Source organism: Aquila chrysaetos, chromosome 8, assembly GCF_900496995.4.
Source record: "Aquila chrysaetos chrysaetos chromosome 8, bAquChr1.4, whole genome shotgun sequence".
NCBI lineage: Eukaryota > Metazoa > Chordata > Aves > Accipitriformes > Accipitridae > Aquila > Aquila chrysaetos.
In genome coordinates this window covers 21670928-21695416 of record NC_044011.1, presented here as the reverse complement: position 1 = coordinate 21695416, position 24489 = coordinate 21670928, and the positions used below count along the sequence as shown (strand labels likewise).

At 39.3% G+C, this 24489-nt stretch overlaps 1 protein-coding gene across 8 annotated transcripts in view; it reads right to left on the bottom strand.

Moving 5' to 3' along the window:
* The window catches only part of MAP7 (microtubule associated protein 7), a 110742-nt gene that overhangs the window by 70601 nt on the left and 15652 nt on the right, over window positions 1-24489 (bottom strand). Inside the window, exon 1 of one of the 8 annotated variants that reach the window (XM_030023126.2) lies at window positions 15031-15357. The exons of the other annotated variants lie outside the window; for them this stretch is intronic. Within the exon in view, the coding sequence (XP_029878986.1) occupies window positions 15031-15043 (13 nt within the window). The 5' untranslated portion in view covers window positions 15044-15357. Of the gene's footprint in view, window positions 1-15030; window positions 15358-24489 lie in introns of those variants that run through there. 8 annotated transcript variants of the gene reach the window in all.

The window sequence follows — 24489 nt, the reverse complement described above, 5'->3', positions numbered from 1 at the left end:
AATAATGCCTGCCAGTCGCTATAGCAACAACAATCTCTCAACTAAAGACAGCAGGAAGATTCACAGAAGCCAGGCTATGTTTATATAACCTATTCTGTGCAGACAATTATTTCCGAAACAGTTAAAGCTACAAAGACTGCATGCTGTTATTTAGCAGTTAAGTTCCTGGATGCACACATTAAGCCATTACTCTAATCAAGAGTACATTCACCTGAGGAAAACTGGTAGTTTTCTGCTAGCCTACCTCTCTCTACCTCACTAGAAGAGATGCTGTAAACACTAGAAGGGATGCTGTAACTACTTAGAGCAAGTGCAACATTCCATTTTCTAATTATTCTTCTATTCTTTACATAAAAGATATATCCTACTACTGTAAGCTAAATAAAACAAGCATTTAATGTGGTGCAAAATGCATATATTCAGAAACAGTGAAGCAAAAAGGAATGTTTCCTACCATTGCTGGGCAGGGAACAAAGCTGAAACACTGACTTCAGAAAATACATTTCTGTTGCATGACTTATCCTTAATCACTTTAATCACTGTCAAAAATAAAAACTGTGCCCGGTCTACCCTGTCATATTTAAGGAGGCACAAGACAAATACAGTTACTACCAGTCAAGGGCTCAACTAAATTCTCAAGACACCATTTACTGGAAAACTTCTCTTTCAAAGTGAACATCATAGGAAACTGGAAAATTCTATTTTCAATTCAGGGATCAGTTCTTTACTGATATCCAGCTGCCAGGAAACAGGACTTCCTGAGGAGTAAGGTATCGCTTGGCATAAGGGCAGGAGACTAATAGCTAATTACAACACAGCATATGCAGAACTGAGGCTGCACAAACAACCTTAATTATTGCTAAGCTCCATGTCTTTGGGAAAACTATATAAATGAATATGTGTTTAGAAAGGCCAAGTTATATATTTGAACAGGAAGGTACTCACATACAATCTTTAAATAATGAAGTTGACAGTGAATCATGCGAACACCGATGAGCCCAAAGCATGTGAGAGGAAAGGCTGCTGCCTCAGTTCAGCCAAAAAAACTGGACAGAAACGTAGCACTCAAATGCTGAATGCATCCCTATCAGCCCTATGAGCTAACTATGACTTTTTATGCGGCTAATTTGGATGGCTTTTCACAGGGACAGGGGAGGCACAGCTCTAAAACCAAATTCATACTGTTATAGTTTCAAATCTTTCCTTTGAAGCATGGTGGCCTTAAGCCATCCCTACAAGACTGATATTAAGATTTTTTCAAGAAGCAGAAGTCCCCATTACTATCCCATGCCTCATTCTTCAGCAATTGGTCCATTTGCTGATGATGAACAAAATAACAAAATGAGGGAGAGAACCTGGCAAAAGAGAAACAGAGGCCAAATCATTTAAATGTAGTAAAGTTATAAAGAGACTGAAACAAGGCTCTTTTAATGGGAAATGTTATGCAACCTTAGTTATTTGCCATCTGCCTTGTAAAATTCAAATCAAGCATGAGAAGGGTAAAATTCTCACTTGGGGTTATTTTATTACGCAAAACATCTTGATTTTACAACAACATCACTGAAGTGCTTCATGGAATTACAGCTCTTTAATTCACAGTGGTTTCCTCTTTATTGTGGATGGAGAAAACAAAGAATTTAGACCTCTAAGCCACAAACTTCATTGCAGCAGCCTAACCATGACAGACTGGTACCAACAAAAATGAAACAAATACCACTCTCTGACAGCAGAACTAAAAATTTAATTTCATGAAGGGTATTTGAATTTGCCCCCAGAAACAGTGAGAACATGTTAACCATATTTATGTAGTAGTTGGGTCCCTGCCTTGAAAGATTAAATGTTTTACAAAGATTGCTAGACTAAACGATAGTATACCATGTACATCTCTAGAACTTTTCATAGAACATGTTCTTGGTGCTGATTCTTTTCTTTGGTCAACCAAAATAGAGAAAAAATGGACTGTCAAATAAGAGTGTTTGTTGCAAGTGACTTAACTACATCACCGCAATACTTCAAAATCCAATCTATTGCTTGTAGTGTATATTAAATATTCCACTTCAGCACAGAAAAAAGCATCATATCAAAATACATACATTACACAAATGGTGAAAAAAAAAAAAGAACAAAAAAAAAAAAAGAAAAGGGATGAGCAACATAATGCTGAAATCATAGTATCTGACTCCACACAGCAATGCATCCTTCACCATGTTTGAGTCATATTTCTGAAAGCCTAGGCAGGCTGTGCTAATGCCTGGTAGCCAGTGGTAACAGGTCCAGTAACTTCAGACAGGGTGATGAGGCTTCCCCTCTTTACCCTTAATAGGAGAGATGGGGATGGAAAAGTGCTTAAGACTGTTTCACCTTCAGGCAAGTCACTCAAGCACCGTCCAGCTCTCCCCTTTGCTCAGGGAGACAGCAGTTGAGAGAGGCTGGTTGCCAGAACCATTAAGTTTTCTTGTGTGCAACCACTGAACAGAACTGGCTCCATACCATACCAGCAATGCAATGGTTCTCACAAATTACCTTCAGTATCCCCACACAATTTGCTGGCTTGACTAAATACTATAAAGTTTTTGCTTATATGGGAGACAGACACCAGGTTTGGTTACACAACACTTGGAGCCATATAGATCAGTTACTGCTGGTATCAGGCCAGGTACTAACTGCTTCCCCAGCTCCCTGTATTGCACTGGTGGAAATTATTTTTAAGGATGCAAACGGCCTTACCTACAAGGCTATTCTTTGAGCCTTGCCCTTTTGATTGCCATTCCACAGGGAGACAGAGACTCATCAAATCTGCTTCAATCCTTCATAAAAGTATTTTTCATCACACAGGACTGTAATACAGACTCAAAATGACAAACTCGCTGAGATTACACACTAGCAGACTCCCACTAGAATCTCAAACAAGGCTTTTATAATTAATGGAGTCTCACCAACTGCAAACAGCTACAGACCAGGGTATTAGTGCTTTCCATAATTCTGCCAGTCTTCCATAGTGAACCAAGGCTAGAATAATTTGCTTATGCTGAGTTTCATTTGAGAGCAGAGCATTAGTTCCTCACAACCATGCTCCATAAATCTATGTACACAGTCCTTGTCTTCCTGTTGATACAGATGACCATCAGGTTGTATTTGCTCATATCCTGTACCTGCCTATCTTTTAGTCAAACTCCTATTTCTGTATCCATACCTGTTGCACTATCGAACCAGACTTGGACACTTGTGCTGTGAGTAAAAAATTACTTCTTACAGAGCAGACATCATATGTTGCCGCTTTATCTCAGGACATCCCTTCTTGGTAAACTCATGTCTCATCCATTTCACCTATGAGAGCGTAGTATTTTCCACAGGTCTGGGCACTCAGTAGCTCACCACTAATGAGGTTCCAGGCTACACAAGCTCTATGGAATGTGACTAAAATAACATAATGCACACCCACCGTACTGGTTTCTCTTCATTCACACAATGGATGTTTCAAAGCTGATCACTTTGAAACAGTTACACAGGGTGCTGCTGTGCAAGAGAGAGCACCTTGCTCCACAGCCCCTTAATCAGTACAGCCAGGCAACTCCAGAACATCATTGTCCATGCTCTGAACAATTAGGATTCATATCACAATTATACAATAGAGGACACAATAACAAGATGCACTCTGTTTCTATCCAAGACACTTTAAATCATTAGTTCCAAAAACTGGAGTGCCAGCTAACTTAATTTCATTAGTGCTTACCTACTGCTGTGCCAGCTTTGCAATTAAAAAACCAAACACCAAACCAAACTTGTCAGCACTTTTTACTTCCAACAAGCATTCCTCTTGCTTTTAATAGAACATCAATGCCAGAAGCTGATGCAACTAGAGACAAACACTCTGCAAAACCAAGGTTTGCAAGACAGCAGTTTATAGGTGCCCTCAACCTTTGCATCATCCACCAGTTCTTGTCTGTGAGTAGCAAGTCCAGCAGAGCATGTCCCCTAGTCAGTTCATTGATCACCTGCATCAAGAATTGTTCTGGAATTTACTGAACTCATGTCCTGGTTTCTAGCACCCAGCTGCATTGCCCTTCCCCGAAAAGTGGTTAAGAGACACCCATGAGTGAGCCATTCCTTTATATTAAACCACGACAATAGCACAACCTTCTTCTTTACCTGTTCACCCTACTTTTTGTCTTTTCATCCAGTAAATTTAGGCCTGAAATGCTTCTCAGGGCCCTTCAGTTGACAATCCCCACACTATGCATGGCCTAACAAGCCCAGGGGTGGATTCCCTTACATGCTGGGTGTTTACTCTGCTGTCCATACTCAGCTTCACAAGCCCGAATCATGACAGATAAGTGGGAAAACTGGTATCATTGCTTTTAAATAGCTTTGGTTTGGAGTAGGTTAGGAAGGGATCAGGAACAGTTGTATTTCAGGGCCTAGAAAGCAGAAAAAATAGATTATGGGGAAAAAAAAAAGCAACAAGTATGCAAGGTCTTCTGACTTCTTGGTCTAACATCACTGTAAAGCTGAATATGAATTGTTAATGTTAAAAACAGGCTTGTGATCTTCAGTGAGGTCTCAGGAAACAGGTGACTGAGGAACTGGTTGTAGTCCTCACAGTAAGACGAAGTAGAGGCCTTGCTTGCTAAATTAGAATTCTTCTCAGTGCTCTCACACAATACAGACTATTTTGGACTGGGATTATGCTGCCTGTAAAGAGTATGAAATATCCTAACCACCACAGCCCTCCAGCAGACTACTTTTTAAATTATTTATCAAGAGAAGAGAAACACAATCTTTTGCCAATTGTTGAACATTCGCACAGCTTTAAAAACTGTCAGATCTTTGGACACAGAGATCTTGGCTTGGCACTTCTACACCACCTTGAACAGCACCTGATTCCAGATAGGGCCCCATCAGTGCCACCATGCTAAGCCAGAGAGAAAGAGCTGAATTACCCTCCATTTTTGAAGTTCCAAAAGTCATTAACAAAAAACAACCCCAAACCCATGTATTTTCAAACTACATGTAATTAACAGTAATTAATGTCACAGTGAACTGATACTCATACCTGCATAATTAGCAGCAGGTAGTCCCAGCTGTCATCTCCTCCTAACCTCCTGCAAATTACGAGCAGTCTAAATTTAGCTATACCAGTTGAACCTCCTGCTATTGCTACATCTAGATTAGGTAGCAACTATAAATAAGTAATATTAATTTAAGTAATTTGAGATTGTAGGGAGAAAATAGATTATTTGCACCCTATGTAAAAATTTTATTTTGTCTACATTTGAATTTATTTTGATGACACTAACAGTCTCACAAACCAGTGAGATTTGATCCTGAGTTGGGAGTTAATTTTGAGACCTTTTTTCTGAATAAAGTCTCCCCGATTTCTGTTAATATATAATGTGAAATAATAATAACACAAATTAAGGCAGTCCAGCTTTTTTTCCTGGCTTAACAGAAATTAGTAAGACTATTTTAATTTTGGTAGAAGACTAGACCTATGCAATTAGACTTTGCTAAACTTAGGCAATTTGTTTCCACTTGTAGGATGTACATCACTTCATTCTTCTCCCCATAGTTGTGCTTAGTGTATACTGGAATAAAGTAATATATTTTTAAAAGCAAAACAATATCATACCACCTCAAAAGAACAGAAGTTCTAGTGAAGAGGGCAGACCACTTGTCAATTCCCTGTTTGGAAGAAATTCTGGTAGTATGCTGAGTTACATGTGCCAGTGAATATGATTATTTGAGAAGATAACTCCGGTAATATTGTAAAAATAAAAAACATTCCAGGGTTTACATGACCTTCCCCTTGGAAGAATTAATGTTATATTCAGATGACATGAATTTTTCTGTGATGCTCTCAGATCTGTGCTAGAACAATAATCTTCTATGGATGTTCCAAGGAAATCTCTTAAAGACATGCTAGTGAGTCATCTGGTCAGGAGCTAATGAACACTATGGCTGGCTTTGGAAACTGTTCGTCCTCAACATCTAATCTGGGATTAGATATTGTAATCATTAAGAGACTGTAGGCAACCTGGGAGAAGGACACTGCACTCCAAGTAGTCCACACATCACACAGTGCTACAGTGAGTCAGGCTCTACGACATATTCAGTAGGAAGCTAAATAGCCTATATATTTGCATATGTTAAAAGCTTCTCTGCATAGTAGCAGCAATCATCGCTCCAACCCTGCAAGCCCTTCCTCCTACACATAAGCTTAGGTCTGTGGCCCTTCTTGAAGCCAAGAGACCATTATGCACGAACTCAAGCACATTCAGACTCTTCATCAGAGCTGGATCTGAACTGACTGGGGAATCTGTAACTGCTACAGAACAGACTCTCATTCTAGGTCTGTCTGACAAAACAAGAAAGTAAGGTCACAGGGACAGACAGAACAGGTAACAACTATAGCCTCCTCTGAGCTAGTTACAAATCAGAAGGAACTATAGTAGTTGAACGGAAAAAAAATGCCTCTTCAATTTCAATAATATCAGGCAGAAAGTCTTAAATACATCCCAAATGCACTCGTGTAAGTGCTACTATAGGACCAGTTAACATTTTTCCCCAGAAAAACTTTTAAAACAAGTCTTATGATAGCTTAAGTTTTCTAAGCAGATTAAATGCTGGACAAATAATTTACTATAGTATAACATGTACATTTTTCATATTTATTCATAAAACTACTTTCAAAAATATCCTGTATTGTTTTTAACAGATAATTTGCATGCTTGACGAGATCTGAAGCTCATTGAGTTCCAACTATTAACACTTCCTACCACAAAACATTCTGGATACAAAGACGTGCCCAAGATATTCCATCCCACCCCCTGCCTGAGGATGCCCTTAATCCTACCATGAAGATAGGACAGCCCCTTCCCCTACAGCTGCAGCAGCCAGAGGCAGTTCTAGCTCTTCCTGCTAAGAGGTGGCCAACCAGCCCACTGCATTTAATTCAACACCACCAAAAGGCAACACACCACCGAAACTCATTGTAACACAGCAGGCAGTCCAGGTTGTCATGCTCCATCCTACCCTTAAAAGCAAATGGTTGAAAATATTTACATTTATATTCCTCTCCCTCCTTTTATCTAAGCCATGCAAGTGACCTGAAGTAATAAGCATGGGCTGATTAACTGCTGTATGTGTTCCCTTCTGCAGAGCTGAAAGGTCAGTTGGGGTAAAAGCAAAGGGTGACATGACACACAATACTAAACGCTCCTGCTTTTAAGCAGCCACCTTGTTCAATGAACCACACACAAACCAAGAAAGAGTTCTTTTCACTTCATGCACTCAGGCTTAAATGGACCAGCTGAGAAACAGTTGCTGAACTACTAACTCTGAAGATAGAGAAAAAGCTTTATGTGGGCCTCCCTCCCCAAGGCTAAGCGCTTAATGGCATATTAAAAATGTAGACATCTTAGTGCAGATTTCTAAGGATTTCTCTACATTTACATAACAGTTGGCAGCTCTCTCATCTGTGGTTGGGGTTTGTTTGTTTGTTTGTTTTGGTTGATTTTTTTCCTTGGGTCTTCATAAAACCATCTGCAACAGTGTACTGGTCTTTACAATTTTGTGGAGAAGAGATGTCCAACTGCATCTTCTCTTATTAACTGCCACAGACATTGTAAGTACACTACTGGGTATGAGGCCAGAGATGTAAAAAATAGCAGCAACCATCCCAAAGTGGTTTAATCTGAGATTACATTTTAGAAATAAGACTTCAATGCTTTCTATGACATGATTTTTTTACATTATTGCTGCCTTTGTTTAGTATTGAAGTGTAGGCAAATCTACAGTGTATGTTTTCCAGGAGAACTTCATGTTATGTTGATTGTGGACTAGCTGATTGTGGAAACCCAGTGAGAACAGAGTAAGGCAACACCAAGTTAAATCAGAAAATTTAAAAATTTCAACTAACAAACAAGAAATATTTCATTCTCCTACTTAGGAGTGATCCTCCTTGTTTCCACAATATAAAGAAAATTTACTGCAAAGAGCTTTCAGTTCCAGCAATTTCTAACAGTCCCCAAAGTCCCAAAAGCTAGCACTGAATCCATTCCTAGTTTTGCCATCAATAATATTATATTCTGTCTTTTCACAAAGCTAACTAGAGAGCGAGTAAGACAGCTTTGAATCTAGCAAGATGATTATACAAATGAGTTTTTCAAGGTATATAATTATCAAATTCTTAAATCACTTATTTCAGGGGCTGTAACAAGAGAAGGCACGCAGGCAGGGAGAGCTGTGTAGATTAAGCAATGTAAATGTTAATTAAGAGAGCTGGAGAAAGGAAATAATGCAATCCCTCTGAACTAACATGTGGAGCCCTGGGCACACTCATTGCATGGTGAGGCAAAGTCTTTCTATGGGAAAAACAAGTAGAAAGCAGAGCTCAGGCTTAGGGAGGGGAAAAGAAAGGGTCAAATTCTTTGTGCTGTTTCCTGTCCTCACCCTTTCCACATCCTTCTCCATGCCCAGGAGACTGGAGTAGCAGTCTAACAGAAAAAGGGCAGATGTTGATGCTAATACACACTCTACACTACACCAAACCTGAGAGGCTCTGTGGCCGTTGTATCAGCCAGCTGCAAGGCTGAAGCAGCAAGGAAAGATTCTGACAAATATAACCTCTATTTTCCTGTCTTGTTTTTATTTTACAGATGCCTCTATTATTGCAACTATACATATTTAACCATGACTAGACAGAATAGGTACAATGTTTTTTTTCCAGGACAGATGAACCAGCTTCATAAATCACGGGTACACCACCCGCTCCAGGCTGACAAACTGAACAAAGTCACACTAGCACACAAAAGGTTCTACAATATGCACAAGTTTGCAAGCCCTTAGAGTCTGGGGGCACAGCTTCATTAAGTAAAACAAGCTTGCTAACACTGGCTGTGAGGCTTAGGGGACCAGGTCTCACTCGGCCACTGTGTGAAAGCTGCAGAAAATACAGGAAAGGGCCCAAGGCTTATTGACCACTTGGAGTGTCACAGCCTCATTTACAGGTTATGTTTAGGTATACCATTTTGGTCTGCTGTAGTCCTATGGAATATCATCTTTGCTTCCATATATGCATTCAGGCTATTAAAGTCTGCAGGATTAAGAGCTACTTTTGCATTTCGTACAGCTGAGGGAAAGACTTGGTTATGATTTAATTAGGCAAAGTTGCTAGAGTGCCCCCTCCAAATCTGTCCTCATAAGACTACCAGTACCCCTATACCTTTGTGTAAGTATAGATTAAAGCAGCAGAGGTGTTGTATTTATCATGGCACAAAACAATAGCACACTTCAGCACAAGTACACTGTATTTTCCTCAGCTAAGAGCACCCAAATAATCCGTGGCTGCAACAGTACCAAGTTATTTCACGATAACCTAGTTTCTGAACTACTCATCTGGCAGGCCCAGCAGCAATACTTCTTGTCCAGGACATTCCTAATGGATGTAACACATTCAAACCTCCTACTCCCTGTCCCAGTATTCCTCTTAATGCGCTCTTTGCTTGCTCTGCAGTTCGATGCAGCAGTCTAGCTGAAACAGCATTAAGAAATTGAGAATAGGGGCATGTCACCAAGCTGAAAAGCTCTCTCAGTAAAGTGAGTAGAGTGGAGTGAAAAATCCGACTGTGTCATATCACCAGCTTTTTAAAGATTAAATCTAGCATGTGCCAACATGCCTAACAGCAGCCTGTCACTGAAGACCAGAGAAACTCAGCTTCTTGAGTGACTGCATCTACAAGATCAGCTCTCACCTCCCACATGCCCTCTTAAGAATTGCCCAGAGTTATCCTAAATGTTATTAGGAAGCAGAAACAATCCCAGAATACTAAGACATATTTTCATGTGTATGGTCTTGCTACAAAGACGCCAAAGTCTAATGTGTCATCAATAAGCTAGTTATTTATATGCTTGCTCTTTTCCAAGTGCTATTTGCAGGTATTAGAGCAATAAACTAAGAACACTAAAGTAGGCTTTGCAATAAGAGCCTTAGAAACACCAGGTACTGTGAGCTACCAGCTTGAAGGACTTCTTCAGCTTTCCGTGAAGAACCTCTCTAACATCTCTTGAAAATCTTCTGTATTCTAGTATACATTTTGTCCTTCAACCTGGTAGGAAGGACCTACACTAAGTTATGATAACTAGGGGAGCATAAGGAAGTTTGGAATGCGTCTCAAGACACCACATCAAAATTTTATGTCCAAAAACTAGGCTTCACCACCCCACAGTTTGGATCCTTTTTTTTACCTGCTACCAAGCTACTTAAGATTTCTCTATCTGTCAGTACTCACATAATTTCAGCCCCTTGAATGCTGCAGTTGGTAACAAAATTGAGTGAGAAGGCAGGCGCAAATGCTTGAGTACTCCTGCGGAGAACTGACGGCAGAGAACAACAGTGGCGCATGTGCATCCTCGGAGTAGTTGGGCACTACCTGCTGAGGCTATACTTGGGCTGTGCTCTTCCTGTCACTGCTGAACACAATATATTCCCTTGAAATGTACGTATTTTATCAATAGATAGTAGAATAGTCAGAACAGGTTTTTGTATTTTCTAAGTTTAAATACATTTTGGTGCAATTCAGATGTTAATCCAAGGAAAGACTGTTACTTCCGCATCTAGTTGGCTCAAATTAATCTCTGGTTAACTACTGGAATGCACTGGGGATAAATTTTAGCTACTAAGTGACTTAACTGTAAAAACTTAAACGTCTGTCAACACTTTAACCTTCCACTCATTTGCCTCCTTTTATGATCAAAACAGTACAGGAAACAAGCAACTGAAATAGTATGCCTTTCTTCCACTAATCACCAGCTATATTAAATTATTTCCAGTTATCTGGACAAGAAGACTAACGCTTTGTCTCTAGACACTACTGTAGTTCTATAGATAAGAGAGCCAGCTGTCCTGCTAAAAAAAAAAAGGAAAAAAAAAGAAAAAAAAAAAAGAAAAAGCAAGTATGCTTTAGTTCTAGGTGAGACTAATACCAACATCTTCCTCCGCACCTCAGCCCTGTCCCCCAAAGTGTTCCTGGGTTATCCCTACATAGAGTTAAAACAAAAACTTCACTTTGAATCCTGCCTTCAGTTAGGCAGCTCAAGTATTTACAGGATTTGAAATTAAAGAATTTAGCTTCCCATCTTTCTTCCCTCACAGAAGAAAACTTTGGGAACAGTTAGTTAACAACATCTGGAAAAAGATATGATACAACACAAACTAAAAGAAATTAACAGATGACACAGCATCCAGAGGGACTCCACAGTTCCCTGCAGCCTTTTTCTTTTTTTTTTTTTAAAAAAACCACAGCTTTGAAATTGGTTTTCACCTCCAAATTCAGTGATACATCCCTGTGTCATGACATTGGTTTCAGTACCAGGTAAAAGCCCAAATCCTAGCATGGGATTTTAACTCACTGTAGCCATCTGTTTCAAGAGGATTACATGGATTTTTTTAAAGTGCTAGACACATTAAAAATAGCAGAGTCATTTCAAATGCTTTTTCAGCAACCTTGTGTTAAAAATATCACCTAAGCTTGAAAGTCAAAGCTACATAACCCTGTAAATTTGCTGTGCCTATTGATGTCCTCTGACATCTTAAGAAAACCAAAAGCAATACTGTAAAACTGGATGTACAAGTAGCAGCCACTTATGAAGAGGTTTTTCATGACTAAAGGAAGCATGTATAGTTACAAGCTAAGTCTCAGCTATCCTCAGGCTTTCATTTAATAGCATAATTATAGTTTCCAAAATAGTACAACTTAAAACACTGTACTTTTTTTTTTGACATCTTAATGTTGAAGTTTTCCAAAGAACATTTGTTACCAAATCTAAAATTCTCATTTTGCTTCATGCATTTACTGCACGCTTTCTAGAACAAGCTGAGTACTCATTTCATGCAGGTAAATAAATGCCTTTTTCCAAGATGTTTTGTTGCTGGGCAACATGAGTATTTCAAATGTTTTACTGCTTAGAAAAAAACCACAGTAGTTTTGGTTCTTTTGCTTCAGATACCTGAAACAGATCTGCTTTCTGTCCGAGCTGGGACTTGTTCTGCATACATGAGAAAAACTTGCTTCCATCCTACCTCCATAGGCAGAACAAGTAGCTGCGATTCAGTGACTACTCAGTCCGTATTCTGATCTATGGATTTTATATTTTTTTTTTCTTTTTGACCAAGGAATCTGTACACCTTTTTGTAGGCGAAAAAAGAGACCAAAGGAAAGAAGCATTATCACTCCTACTTGATCAAATACGTTGTTCAGTTATTGGAGATGTATGATGAGCCTCTCATCCTAGCAGTATCACATCTCCCTAACCACAAGCAGGAAGGACACAAGTGAAGTTATACTTCATTACAAGACCCCTAGTTTTGAAAAGTCATGACATACAGCCAACCCTTCTATTTCATAGGAACGGCATCTTCAATTGCCCCTATTCAATGCCATCTTTCTGTTAATACAGATCTGCTTTGCAACTAGGCCAGAGAAGCGGGGAAGAAAAATACTTAGGAGATGCATATAGAAATGTGCCTGTGAATGTAAAAGCCACTCCAAGCCTCCTCCCCCTCCCCATCTATGATTTCACACAGCCTTGGCCTCTGCTTTTGTTTGCCATTAACAAATGTTGGTCACTGTACATACGTTTTGAAAACTGTAGCAGCTCTGATTTTGTAACACTGCTTGCAAGTGCCTGACAGCACTGGATAACAGCAACAGAAGTCTGAAAACCTCACTTTGTAATATTTTCTCATTATAAGTACTGAAGAATCCAATACCAGCTCTATATTTTTCTTTTATACTAAAACAGCCAAAAAACCATAGGAATTTCCTGTTTAATTTGGTAATTCTAGCATTATGTTTATTTTTTAAAATAACCAGTTAAAGAAATTATATGAATGTAAGTTTTAACAGCCTAAAGGTTTGCCTTGTTTTCTATCAGTTCATTCAATCAAGGCCTTAGAACAAAATGCTGTCTCTGTTTACATCCTCCAATAATGTTTTTCTTATTCTATTATACTTCCATTTCTACATTGCAACATTATCTGATAGCTGCAGAATTCCACTGCTTTTGCAACCAATATTAGTATTTCAGATGAATTCAATCTCCGAAGATTTTGGCAATGATACAACAGATTAAAGCAACAGCCTTTCACATCTGAAGTTTCCAATTATGTTTGAAATTAAAGTGAGGTAGGTGGTCTCAGCTTACTTCCACTGCTTGTTCCCCTCATGATTACACTACAGCTCAGTATCCCCTTCTTTCCCCTCCCTACATCCTCCACTCCCAAGACAAAAAGCCTGAAATCGAAGCTCAATAATAAAAAAGGGAGACATTTCTTGTAACCTAAGGGAAAATAGTTAAGTGTGCATGTACAGTAGTAAGGTATCAGATAGTGCTAGCAATCCTTTATTTCCAGAAGCATAAAGTTTCACTTGCCCCACTTAATACATTCAAAAAACCCCAGCTTATTCATTGTCTTAAGTTAACAACATGATTTGGAGATTAAAGAACCTTCCACTCAATTCACTTTTGGAACAATCCCAGTATGACAGCCAAAGCAAATAAAAGTTGCAGACATCAAATCAGGTAACATTTACTAGGATCTCTAACTGTGCAATGATCATGTGCACATGCAACCTGTGCTGGGGCCGTGTTCTCTGGAATTGGACCATATGATGGGCAAGCACTTATCGACAACTGCTGTGTGCCAGTGCAGGCATCACAACATAAGGCAACATCTGGAGGTGCTGACCCCCGAGTCTGCAGGATATATGTTGGCTTCCACCCCTCCACATTAGCTCTAGAGCCCGACATGCCAGACACCAATTGTCAAAAAAAATACTGCTGCAGCTGGCACCCGGGATACAGAAGATGAAGAAAAGCCACGTCTCTGTACAGGGACCGTGGGCTGCCAACACCATAAGGGGAAATAAGGGTCAGATGAGGGTGTTGCACATAGAAAGCACGATAGCATCAAGCTACTATTCAATATCAAGCTACTTCCAGGTATGTTAAGTAGCACTTATAGCAAAGGAAAAAAGCAATTTATTTATTTATTACTTCAGAGAGAGTTCATAGCAAACAAAAAGGACACCCAAATGGCATAACCCAAAGTCTACAGAGTAAACACAGCACACAGCTACTAAAGAGGAAAACAGAGATGCGGAATGACAACATGAGACAGCAAAAAAGCATCTTCAGAAAGCTTTGTTGGTGGTTGTTTTTGTTGGTTTTTTAAAATATTTTTTGCTGGGTTTTAGTCACCAGAAAATAAACTAAGTGGAGGCAGAAGGGAAAACACAAAATAATACTCTTGTTTTCACGCTCTGCATGTACAAACTTGAATAACTGAAGAGATTAAGAGTTACAAAAAGTTCCATTAATTCCCCACTCAGGGAATAACTCCTCACACAGAACTTCCACGCCACAGAACATCTTTCTCCAGTTGTCTGGCCTAGAGGCGGATAAAGGAAACATTCTGATATCAAAGTTGCTACTACTTTTGGAATTGGGATGTTGCGTTGTAGCTGTTTCAGCAATTGCAGTCCCTAGCTTATGCAAAAGATTTCATTACAGACAAACAGGACCCTTCTTGTTCTGCATATTACTATCCTCTGTTTCCAGTCTTGCCAATTTGAAGTTAAAACTAATTAGACTGAATGATGTTGTGAGCAAGTAGGTAACTATACTATATATCAAGAGTATGGCTACTCATAACCAAGAAGGCAACTTAAATAAGAAATCTGGTGTTTTGGAAAACAATCGGTAGTGAATTAGTTATTAACAGCAGATACTGAAGAAAGATAAAACCTTTAATTTGATAATGTATCTTAAAAAAACGTAAAATCAAAATACTCTTCTGCAATTCCTTGCATCACGTCAGACTCCTTACAATTAATTAGAAAGTGAAAGTACAAAGGAAAAACACTACATGCATCCCACAGCTAGAGATAACAGTGTTTTCCATTTAGAAATTGTAACTGGGAAGCCTTTTAAAAGGATTATTTCTGGAAATACTAAGAGCAAGGTGCTTACCTATTTCGTCCATTATATTCAGGCCTGTACACTCATTTGCACCGCAGAGGTCTACCGTGAATCCATAGCATGATCCGTATCACCCCATATGCACGACTTCAGTCTCCCATCCTACATTTAAAAAATTCAGGCCAGCAATTATGCAAACCCAGAGTAGAAAGGAGGAGGTGTCATGGAAGGAAAAGGTGCAGCTTCAGAAAGCATCAAAAACACTTGCCATCAAAATATCCTTTTGAGGTCGAATCTGACCCGCTCTCACCATTCCTGGCCCAACATCTGATCAAAATGGAGTTTGTCACATCCACAGCATCATGAGATTATATGCAAGGATAGGGAGGGGGGAGAAGTCTGCCGAGCACTTCCCCATGCTCTGCGTCAATAGATTTGGGCTTAGCCTCTGTTAAGCAGCTCAAGCCACCGGTTATTGGTGCTGGCAGCTGTCTACCACACTGCCCCACTTCCTATTTCAAAACACACGGCCTGGGAGAGGGGCCTTGGTCCGTCAGCTCCAACCTGCCTCCAAATAAAATGGAGAAGTAGGACAGTGGAGCCTCCATGTTTGCCTTGGACAGCCCTTCAATAGTTTGAACTACTCCCCCCTTTTCAAACAGCTTAGTGCAAAGATCAGTTACAGCAATACTAAAAAAACCCAACAGGCATTTCAAGATAAAACACTGAATTGAGATGGGACCTTGGTTTTAGTGAAGGATTTCTGCACATGTACATAAGTATATTGTTTTCTTAGGTATGTCCAAATTTTTAGTATTGGGTATACTATTTGGCATTTTAGCATTTCTTGGACATCAGGTAATTCTTGACGTGTTTCTATTGGCTTGATAACAAATGAGCCTTTTCAACAAGCACAGTACAGTACAGTCATTAATGTCAACACTTTGCCCAATATTATGGCAAATCAGTTACTAGCAGCTTAACAGCAACTGCTATATTATTTCCCCCATCCTCAGAAAAAATGCTAATAGCACATTCAGTCCAGATTTTAAGAAATACCTGTGCTACAGTGTCATGCTTCCTGTCATGTTTTACCTGGCACTGTAAGATATAAACCACATCTATATAACACGACCAAACATAACTCCCATCTGAAATTCCGTTATTATAAATTTTGTTACAAAATAATTAAAATTGGATTTGTCACACCAACAAGATCATGCCATCATTAGACCTCCTGTTTCAATACCAACAGCTTATACACACTCTGGTTCTACAGTAATCCACTTGTTAAGCCATAACAACTACTGTACTCATGTGCAGCACAAGGCCATCTCCCACCCCTCTGCATGCCAGCCAATCCACATGAGCTTAAAAAGGCCCCCAGAAGACAAAGCTCTGTCCTGTCACCACTATCAAACCTGGGCTGCAACATGAAAAGCAGCCTTGTGGCTATTATATGGCCAGGGAGCCTGGGAGAGTGGGATTGAGCATCTGGTCCTACCAGAGCCTTTCCATATAACTGTAGCAATGATAACCCCAGGAGCGCTAACACCACTTAACCTCTCACAACTTGTATCTATAGATGAAAATGTTTCTATTCTCTACTCTTTTTAGCATCTCATTTATTAAAATTATTGGTTCTGATGCAAACATTCTCCTTCAGCCCCACAACTGGTAAAACTGGGCCCAAATTTTTGCTGGGGGACCTGGCTACCCTGTGGTAGAAACAATAACTAAGGCTCTAGAGCTGTTCCTGTGAACTTGTGAGCCTGAAGCAACTAGGTTTTATGGAGTATTAGGGAGCTAGATTGCTAAACACTGTGTAGTTTGAGTTGCAAACTCAAAACAGAGTGTAAGCATTAATTATCTTTGATTATGAATACTAAAGATTAATTATCATTAATTTTGTCATCCTTGCTCAGATGATGAGCAGGTAACTTGCTCTGCAAGCGGTCCCCTTGAGGTACAGCACGAAGTATGGAAAACACACAAACAAAAACAAAACCAAGCTCATTCAGAACATGTCCTAAAACCAGTGATACTGACTGTAAAACAGAATTAAACACCTAAGAAGAGAACAGGTTAAACTACCCCCCCACACACACTACAATGGTTGTAAAAATAAAAACCAGTGTTTGTGTATTCTGATACATTCACATTGCAGTTCAGATCACACAGCCCGAGGAGGTAAAAGCTATTCTATCACCAACATGTAGGGTAAATTAACTTGCTAATTCACTTTCTAATGCATAGTCCACTGAGCATACAATTACATAAAAAAGGAAAATGAAAACTCATGCAATCAAGTATATTAAGTTTGTATGCGTTGTAACATTATACAGAGCTTTTTTTAAAATACTGATAAATACATATACTTTTTTTTTTTTAAACCAAACCACATCATTCACCCTTAAACCAGTCACATGCACAGCACTGAGCATATGCCATCATTCTCTAGCACTGCCAGACAAAAGCTACATTGCCAAAAATAGCTACACAGTGTGCTAGAGCTGCTGCAGAATGCCCTAGATACATTTAGGCCGTGAAGATTGAGCAGCTCTGCCTCAAGGAAGGGATAGGCACTAACCTTCACAATAGGCCAGGGCTGAAAAGAGGGAGGAAGATGAATTTCCATCCTTGAAGTTAATTTTTAATAAACTTTATTTAGCTGAATTTGAAAGGGAGTCTTCTGAATGCTATTTCCATGCAGAGCTGGAATGCACATGTATATACACAAAACATAAAGGGAAAAGGGTGTATTAAAATACTTGATACAGGATTTCTACTGAAAGGTCAGGTAAAGAAAAAGGTGCTTTAAAAAAACCCAAAACAATAAACATGAAATATTATAGAGTTGACTTTACAAAAGTACAGTCCCAAACTTTGATAGATGTTTCCCCTGTTCAGTTTCTCAATTGTTTTTTAAATGTGGTTTCTTCCTACTCTTCTCTTTCTGCAAAGATTAGGAAAAGCTAACAGTTGATGTTTTTTTCTAGATCAGCTAAAATACTATAAGCTGGAAGAGCTAAACAAGTAAAAAAATCAGTGTGCTAAGTGTTTAGAGGGATCAAAGATTGATCACAGCTCAGCATGCCAGACAGACCCCCTAAAATCCCTCATCAAATTTCAGGCTAATTCACAATTTATCTTTTCTGCACCATCCCAAGACTCCCTTCAGTACATTAGAAGGCAGCATCTTGAACTAAAGGAGATGAGTGTTACAGCACTGCAATAACAAACACAAAACACGCTTATCCATGATAAAGTAGTAGCAGTAGGTAATGTAAGGTGTTAAATAAACTAACGAGCTAATGACATCCTCATAAACTTCAGACATTTCCTTTCAACAGATTTTTTGCTGCACTGAACACTGACGAGCATATGTTTCTCAACAAAATACTGAGTGTGACCAGAGCTAATGCATTTTAATCTCTGCAGTGGAGAGGACAGTGGTCTGTCTTTCTAATGCTATCCTCCAAGTTACCTCTGAGGTAGAAAGCTCAGTGAGTGAAGAGATCGTTGCCTATATCAACTGACCGAGACAAAATGGATTTCCCCAGATTAGCAGAGGATTGCCCTACACTGGCAGGCAAGGCTTCACCTTTAGCCAGATGAGCAGTAGAAAAACAAAAGCAATCTCCACCCACGCCCTGCACCCCTAACTGGCTTGACTGCAGGTGGGCCTTGCAGTCCCACAAGTGACATTGCCTGTGAACCACCCAATAGCATTTAAAAAAAAAATTAAAAAAAGAAAATCACACATACTACCAGCTTGTTCTTATTACTCAAGACTACACCTTTCTTTTCTTCCCCCGAAATCAATGTGATGGGGACTTCTCTTTAGCTAAGACAGTCTTGGAGTCCCACGTTAAAAGTTCAGTCATCAACCTTTGAAGTGTAAACATTAGCCTACATCATCACAGTCCTTATAAAATGAGTATCATGATAGCACTACAGTATTGAGTGAGCAAGCTACTGTTACAGCTTGATGCTTAACTTTCTAGACCTATTTCTGTGAAGGTTTAGTACAGAAAGCATTGAACAGAAAAGAAAAAGAAAGGGAAATTATTAAAGTGGCAGACAAGACTTCGTGCTCCCATCATTCTGCGTTTCTGACAAGGCTGTTGTATGCCTAGGGGATCACATATATAAAAGTAGCTAGCTGTTTCTGCTATAACCTGTCTTCAGAAAAAGGAAGAGGGCTTGGGGAAAAACACAAGTGCAAGAAAACCAAAGAACCCCTGAAAAAAAATCAAGGATATACTTTGCTGCCTATTCTAAGGAGGAAAACTTAAGCAGGTTGGCACTTAATATTATTAAAATTGCCTGAAAAGAGTATAATTTGGTCAGTGATGTCAAATAGCAGTAGAAAGACAGTTTTAGGGGAGATTTCATCAGCAGTTATATTCCTTGGACTACCTCTACTTCATTGTGGATTTGATTAGATTGACCACTGTCAGGGAATGTGACCCTAGATTTGAATATTAAAAGTCAAACCCACTGCTACAACAGTTTTTCCAAGTCTTAACAAAGACTTTCACTGCATCTCCTTTTAAAGGAGTATAAAAGGATCTACGAACAATATCTTAAAAACATTGTAAATGTAAGAAACTGTTCGTCCATGTGAAGTTTTCATCATATTTCAGTCTACTATACTAAATCAGAAGACACTGATATATACATATATATACATACACACACATACTATATATAGCTTAGTATTTAGGAACTTGGTCCCTCAGCCTCTGAGTCTATAACACATTTGTGAGAACTGTATAATCCTGTGGAATTAACTGCAAATAGAAGTGTCACTCTTTCCTCTGCGTCTATAAATGTCTCCATAATAAATTAGCCCATCAGTTATTTAGCATGCATGTACAGATTTATTCAATTTTTTTCTCATTCTTTACATGTCAAAACATAAATGGATATTTTTCACTGCTTCCTTTTCGGTAACCAGGAGGCAATCACATTTATGGGACTGAAAGCTCTCCTGACAAGACACGTGCTTCCCCTGTAGATTCAATGTCCTTATGAAATTCTTTTAGTGCATTAACAGAAAAAGGTCTTGAAAATCTGAACAAGTAGTCACTTCCTTTTTTCCCCCCACCCACAGCAGTAATAACACAACCTAAATTTTTTTCTGTAGAAGTCAATATTCACTGTGGCATGAGAATAAGCGGAAGCCAGGGCTCCTTGACTATACTATTGGCTTTGCTCCTGGCCCACTGTGTGAGCTGTCCTTCCTTTACCCTATTCCCTAAAAAAAACAGTTTATTTGTTGTTTCTTACAAAAAAAAAAAAACCAAAAACAAAAACCACACAAACAAAAACCCACCCCAAAAAACCCCAAAACTTTCTGAATCTTAATAGTGTTTTTTTTGGTTGGCTGGTTTTGGGGTTTTTTTTTAACGCTTTGGTAAAATTCTCCTTTCCCTGTACCATGCAGGCCTGCAACTGCATGCACAGGGCAATGCCCTCACACTCAAGAGCAAACTAGTATATAACCACCAAAGAGAACAATTAAATAACAGCATTGGTACTCTGAGAGCAGACTCTCATGTTGAAAACACTCCCCAAACTCCAAAGAGCATTTGCTGAAAACAGCTGAGTATGATGGCTTAAGACCAAGAAGAACAATGTAAAGATCCCTTTTGCCCTTTTTGAAAGTTTAATCACTTCCATGGCTGTCCTGGAACAACCTGCGTAAGGCAAAGTATAGCCAGAAGAGAACAGCAGGGTAATTGGCTGGCAGCTGACAGATACCAGAAGAGCTCCATGGTTCCAGGAAGAGGAACAAACAACACATCTTTCTTCAAGTCCTCATAAGCCATTTGACAGGAACCAGGCCTGTATGTGACCCAGGTAGTCCAAGAAGTTTCATTAGATGCTGAAGAAAGGCCTCTGTGCCCAACAATGTGATCCAAATGTGCAGAATAATCTTTTTTTTTTAACCCATAATTACACATTTGATGACACAATTTTAGCAAAGGAACTTTCTTCAACTATGCTGTTATAAGCTTTACGATGCTAGTTTCGTTTCAAGAATTTCTACAGTAAAGTTTATATAATTGTACACATTTGGATTGCAGTTAGGCCTATATCCACAGAATCCATATTTTTTTTAAAAAAAACAGCTATTTTGATCAATAACATAGTTATGAGGGAATTCACTTGGGCCTGAGGTTTGCTTCCCTCCTACCCAGTGTGCTAGAGGAAGAGAGAACTTAAGAGAGTTATTCCACTCATTTATGTACCTAAGCAATGATGCCTGATACACTTTTCAGTAGGGGGCTCTCAGGAAAGTCACAGCTTCCACTGTTGAGCAAAAATAGGCAAGTTTCAGTTACAAGAAGTTAGCATTAAGCTGCAGTGTACATAGGCTTCATTAATAAGAATGAAAACAGGGGCAGAACCCAGAAGCTTGAAGTGCCATATTTTGCAGTTAAGTAGTGTTAAAAAAAGAAAAATATTTATGTTTATCACCATCATTTTGGAGTTCCTACAAATGCAGGCTACAGCAGCCCAAGTTGGTTTCACTAGGATGTTATCACTGGAAGGACATGGGAACTTCAGCTAACAGTTCAGGGGGTAGACCATTGTCCTTAGAAAATGCACACATTTTCCAAAATAATGTTTTAGTGTAGTGTCAAGGTGTTACATGTGTAACTACTGTACAGTATCCTTGGTATGCATGTACCCTTTTGAAACCCTACCATTCACTTCTGTTATAAGCACATCTGTATCTAGATGCGACTACACACCTACACATCTTTTCTGCAAGAACTGTCGGGAGTTGTACCTTGCGTGCTGGTGCAGCTTTCCTCCAAGCTATTCCCCTTTCTCCTAGCAAACAAAATGCTGTGGAAAGAACAGTCTCTTCTGCATTTAGCTAAGCTGTATGTTTGGCAACACTTTGAGGAAACAGCTCTGAACTGAGGAATTTGGTGAACAGATTTAAAAAACAGAGCCACACTATCAAACATAGCAATTACTAAACAGTGAATAGAGCCTGAACAACCATGCAGCAGTTAAGTATTTGATTCAGTAGCAAGAGTAGGTAGCCTCATTACTCCCCAAAGTGTTATTTTAGGCAGTTCATAAGCTGCAGTCAAAGCCTAGTCTTAAAGCAGCAGCCTCATTAGCACAAGTTAAAGTACTTGCCACAAAAAAAAAAAAAAAAAAAAAAAAAAAAAAAAAAAAAGAAAAAAAGAAAAAAACAACCCCAAAAAAGCCAAGCCTCCCAAGCCTCTAAAGCTAGCCAATAACTTTTGGGACCAGTTCACTATTAAATAATGCAGACTTCAGAGACTACACATGAAAGAATTGAGTGTACCACTTTTTTGTGATACTATCTCTAAGGCACAGGCTAACTGCATCAGTCGCTTCTAGCTTTTGTGTTTGAAAGTGCTGACTTTATACATACTGGATGACATTCACAATCCATCTTTTTAACACTTCTCTATCTGACTCATGATGTATTGTTTGCAATAAAATAAATGCAGTGGAGTCAAATCCAGTGCCAGGTCCCCACAGCTTAAGCAGTGCAGCAAATTGCTAGTATGGCTGCAAAACAATCTAGACATTTACTGCCAATAGCATAAGAACAAACTGAAGGAATCTGGACCTAGTCCAGCATGGTGTCTCTCCAGTTCTTGTAAATGTAGCTTTGATCTTTGGGAAACTCTGAAGCACAAGAAAAGTCAGAAGAGCTAGCAGCACACAAACAGACACTACTGCAAGTAAACAGACAGTGCAATCTTCTAGGAAGCCCACGTAAGTAACCATTTCAACAAAGAAACTTGAAGTGTGAAAAAGCAAGATTTCAGGAATAAAAAAAAGTAGAAATAACTCTTCTTCTTCACAATGCCTTTCTTCCCTGTGCCGGACACTCTTAACCTGTCTTCCCATTAAATCCTATGGAGCCCTGTTCTCTGATGAGTAGCAGGCTGAGTACTTCAGGACTGAAGCCCTTTGTTTTTCCATACAAGCGATACCAGGCTGTGCAGGGGCAGCATTGCCTGCAGTCCTGCCAGCATGCCTCAGCCCTGACTGAGGAAAGGGATGACTCAGACCATTTTACAAGTGCCCTGCTCCAAACTCCCTTTCTGCAAGTTGCCTATCAACATAGTAATTCCCCACTTTCCAAGAAAGAATTTTTTAGAATTACTCCAGTGCAAAATTATAAAACTTTTTATAGTTCTCCTACTTTGAGATAGGACTGAATGTGACAGCAGGATGTACAGTCCCATCATTAATTTGGAAGATAAACAGATCTGGGATTCAAAGGCTTATGAGAAACTTGCACCAATTTCTTCAAGGCAGCTTCAGGTACTACAGCTATATCTGTCCTTGGAAGCTTTGTTGTTCTTTGAAATGGATACTCTATGGTTATCTCTTTCAAGCAAGAATTAGACCACTAATTGTTTGCTTGCAAAATGCAGTTCAGTTCAATAAAGCCAGAACAGAGCAGTAAGTGCTTTCAGTCCATTACCAAGAGAAAAAGGTAAGTGCTCTAAGCCTGGAAACAGGAGGTCAAATTCACTACTTTTTCAATTTACTTTGCTTCAGAAGAATTACAACAGGGACAAAGCTGGCCCAGCCTTTTTAATGGTTTTGCACAAGTCTTATGCATCTTGTTGCCAGACTTCTTTAACAATCCCCACACATAGCACCTCTTCTTATGACAGACTTAGTTCTGCACTACCCATGAGTTACAGCTACACAGGACAGGATTACAGTTGTGCAAAACATTTGCAGCTCTGAAAAGAGCAAACTATTCAATTGCACCTATCCCTGCAATACTTTAAATACTTCAAGGTCAGTAAGCCTCGTTTTTTCCTCATACACCTTTTTAATTCTCAGTTTCAACTCCTATTCAGAGAAGGCTTTATTAAAAGACCTTTGGAAGAAGTTTTAAAGACTATGGGAAAGGAGCACTTGTGAAGTCTAGGTTTTCAGTGCTCATAAACTGAAGTACTTCAGTCCTTCAGTACATGGGCTCCAACTGATACCATGGGACATCTTTCCAGTTGTGACAGCAGACTACAAAATTCAGTGTTCATCTATTTGTAGAGTTAGCTACAGCAGGCAACAGTTTAGCAGAGTTTTCCCCACTCTCTTAGAAGGAAAGTACTTGACTTAGAGCAAGAACAGGATCTAGAATCACTGTCTGCAAGCTTTGTGTTTCATTCTGCCAAAGCTTGTGATGCAACCTATAGAGTAACCTCTTCCCACACTCCAGCTGGCATTAGTAATCTGCCTACATCTGTATTTGTTTAAAGACAATGGCCCTTTAAAAAAAAAAAAAAAACCACACCCCCATCTCCCCCATAGATAAGTGTTCCTACTTTGTTTACCTGGGGGTGGGGGAATGCCTTAGCAATACTTATCTATTTTCTTTCTCAAATAATCAGATTTCAAGTACTGGAATATTTGTCAGTGATGCCTTGCAATACACCTCTATTACAGTATGTGGGTGAAGGGTAGTACCCTACTTGCATAAGG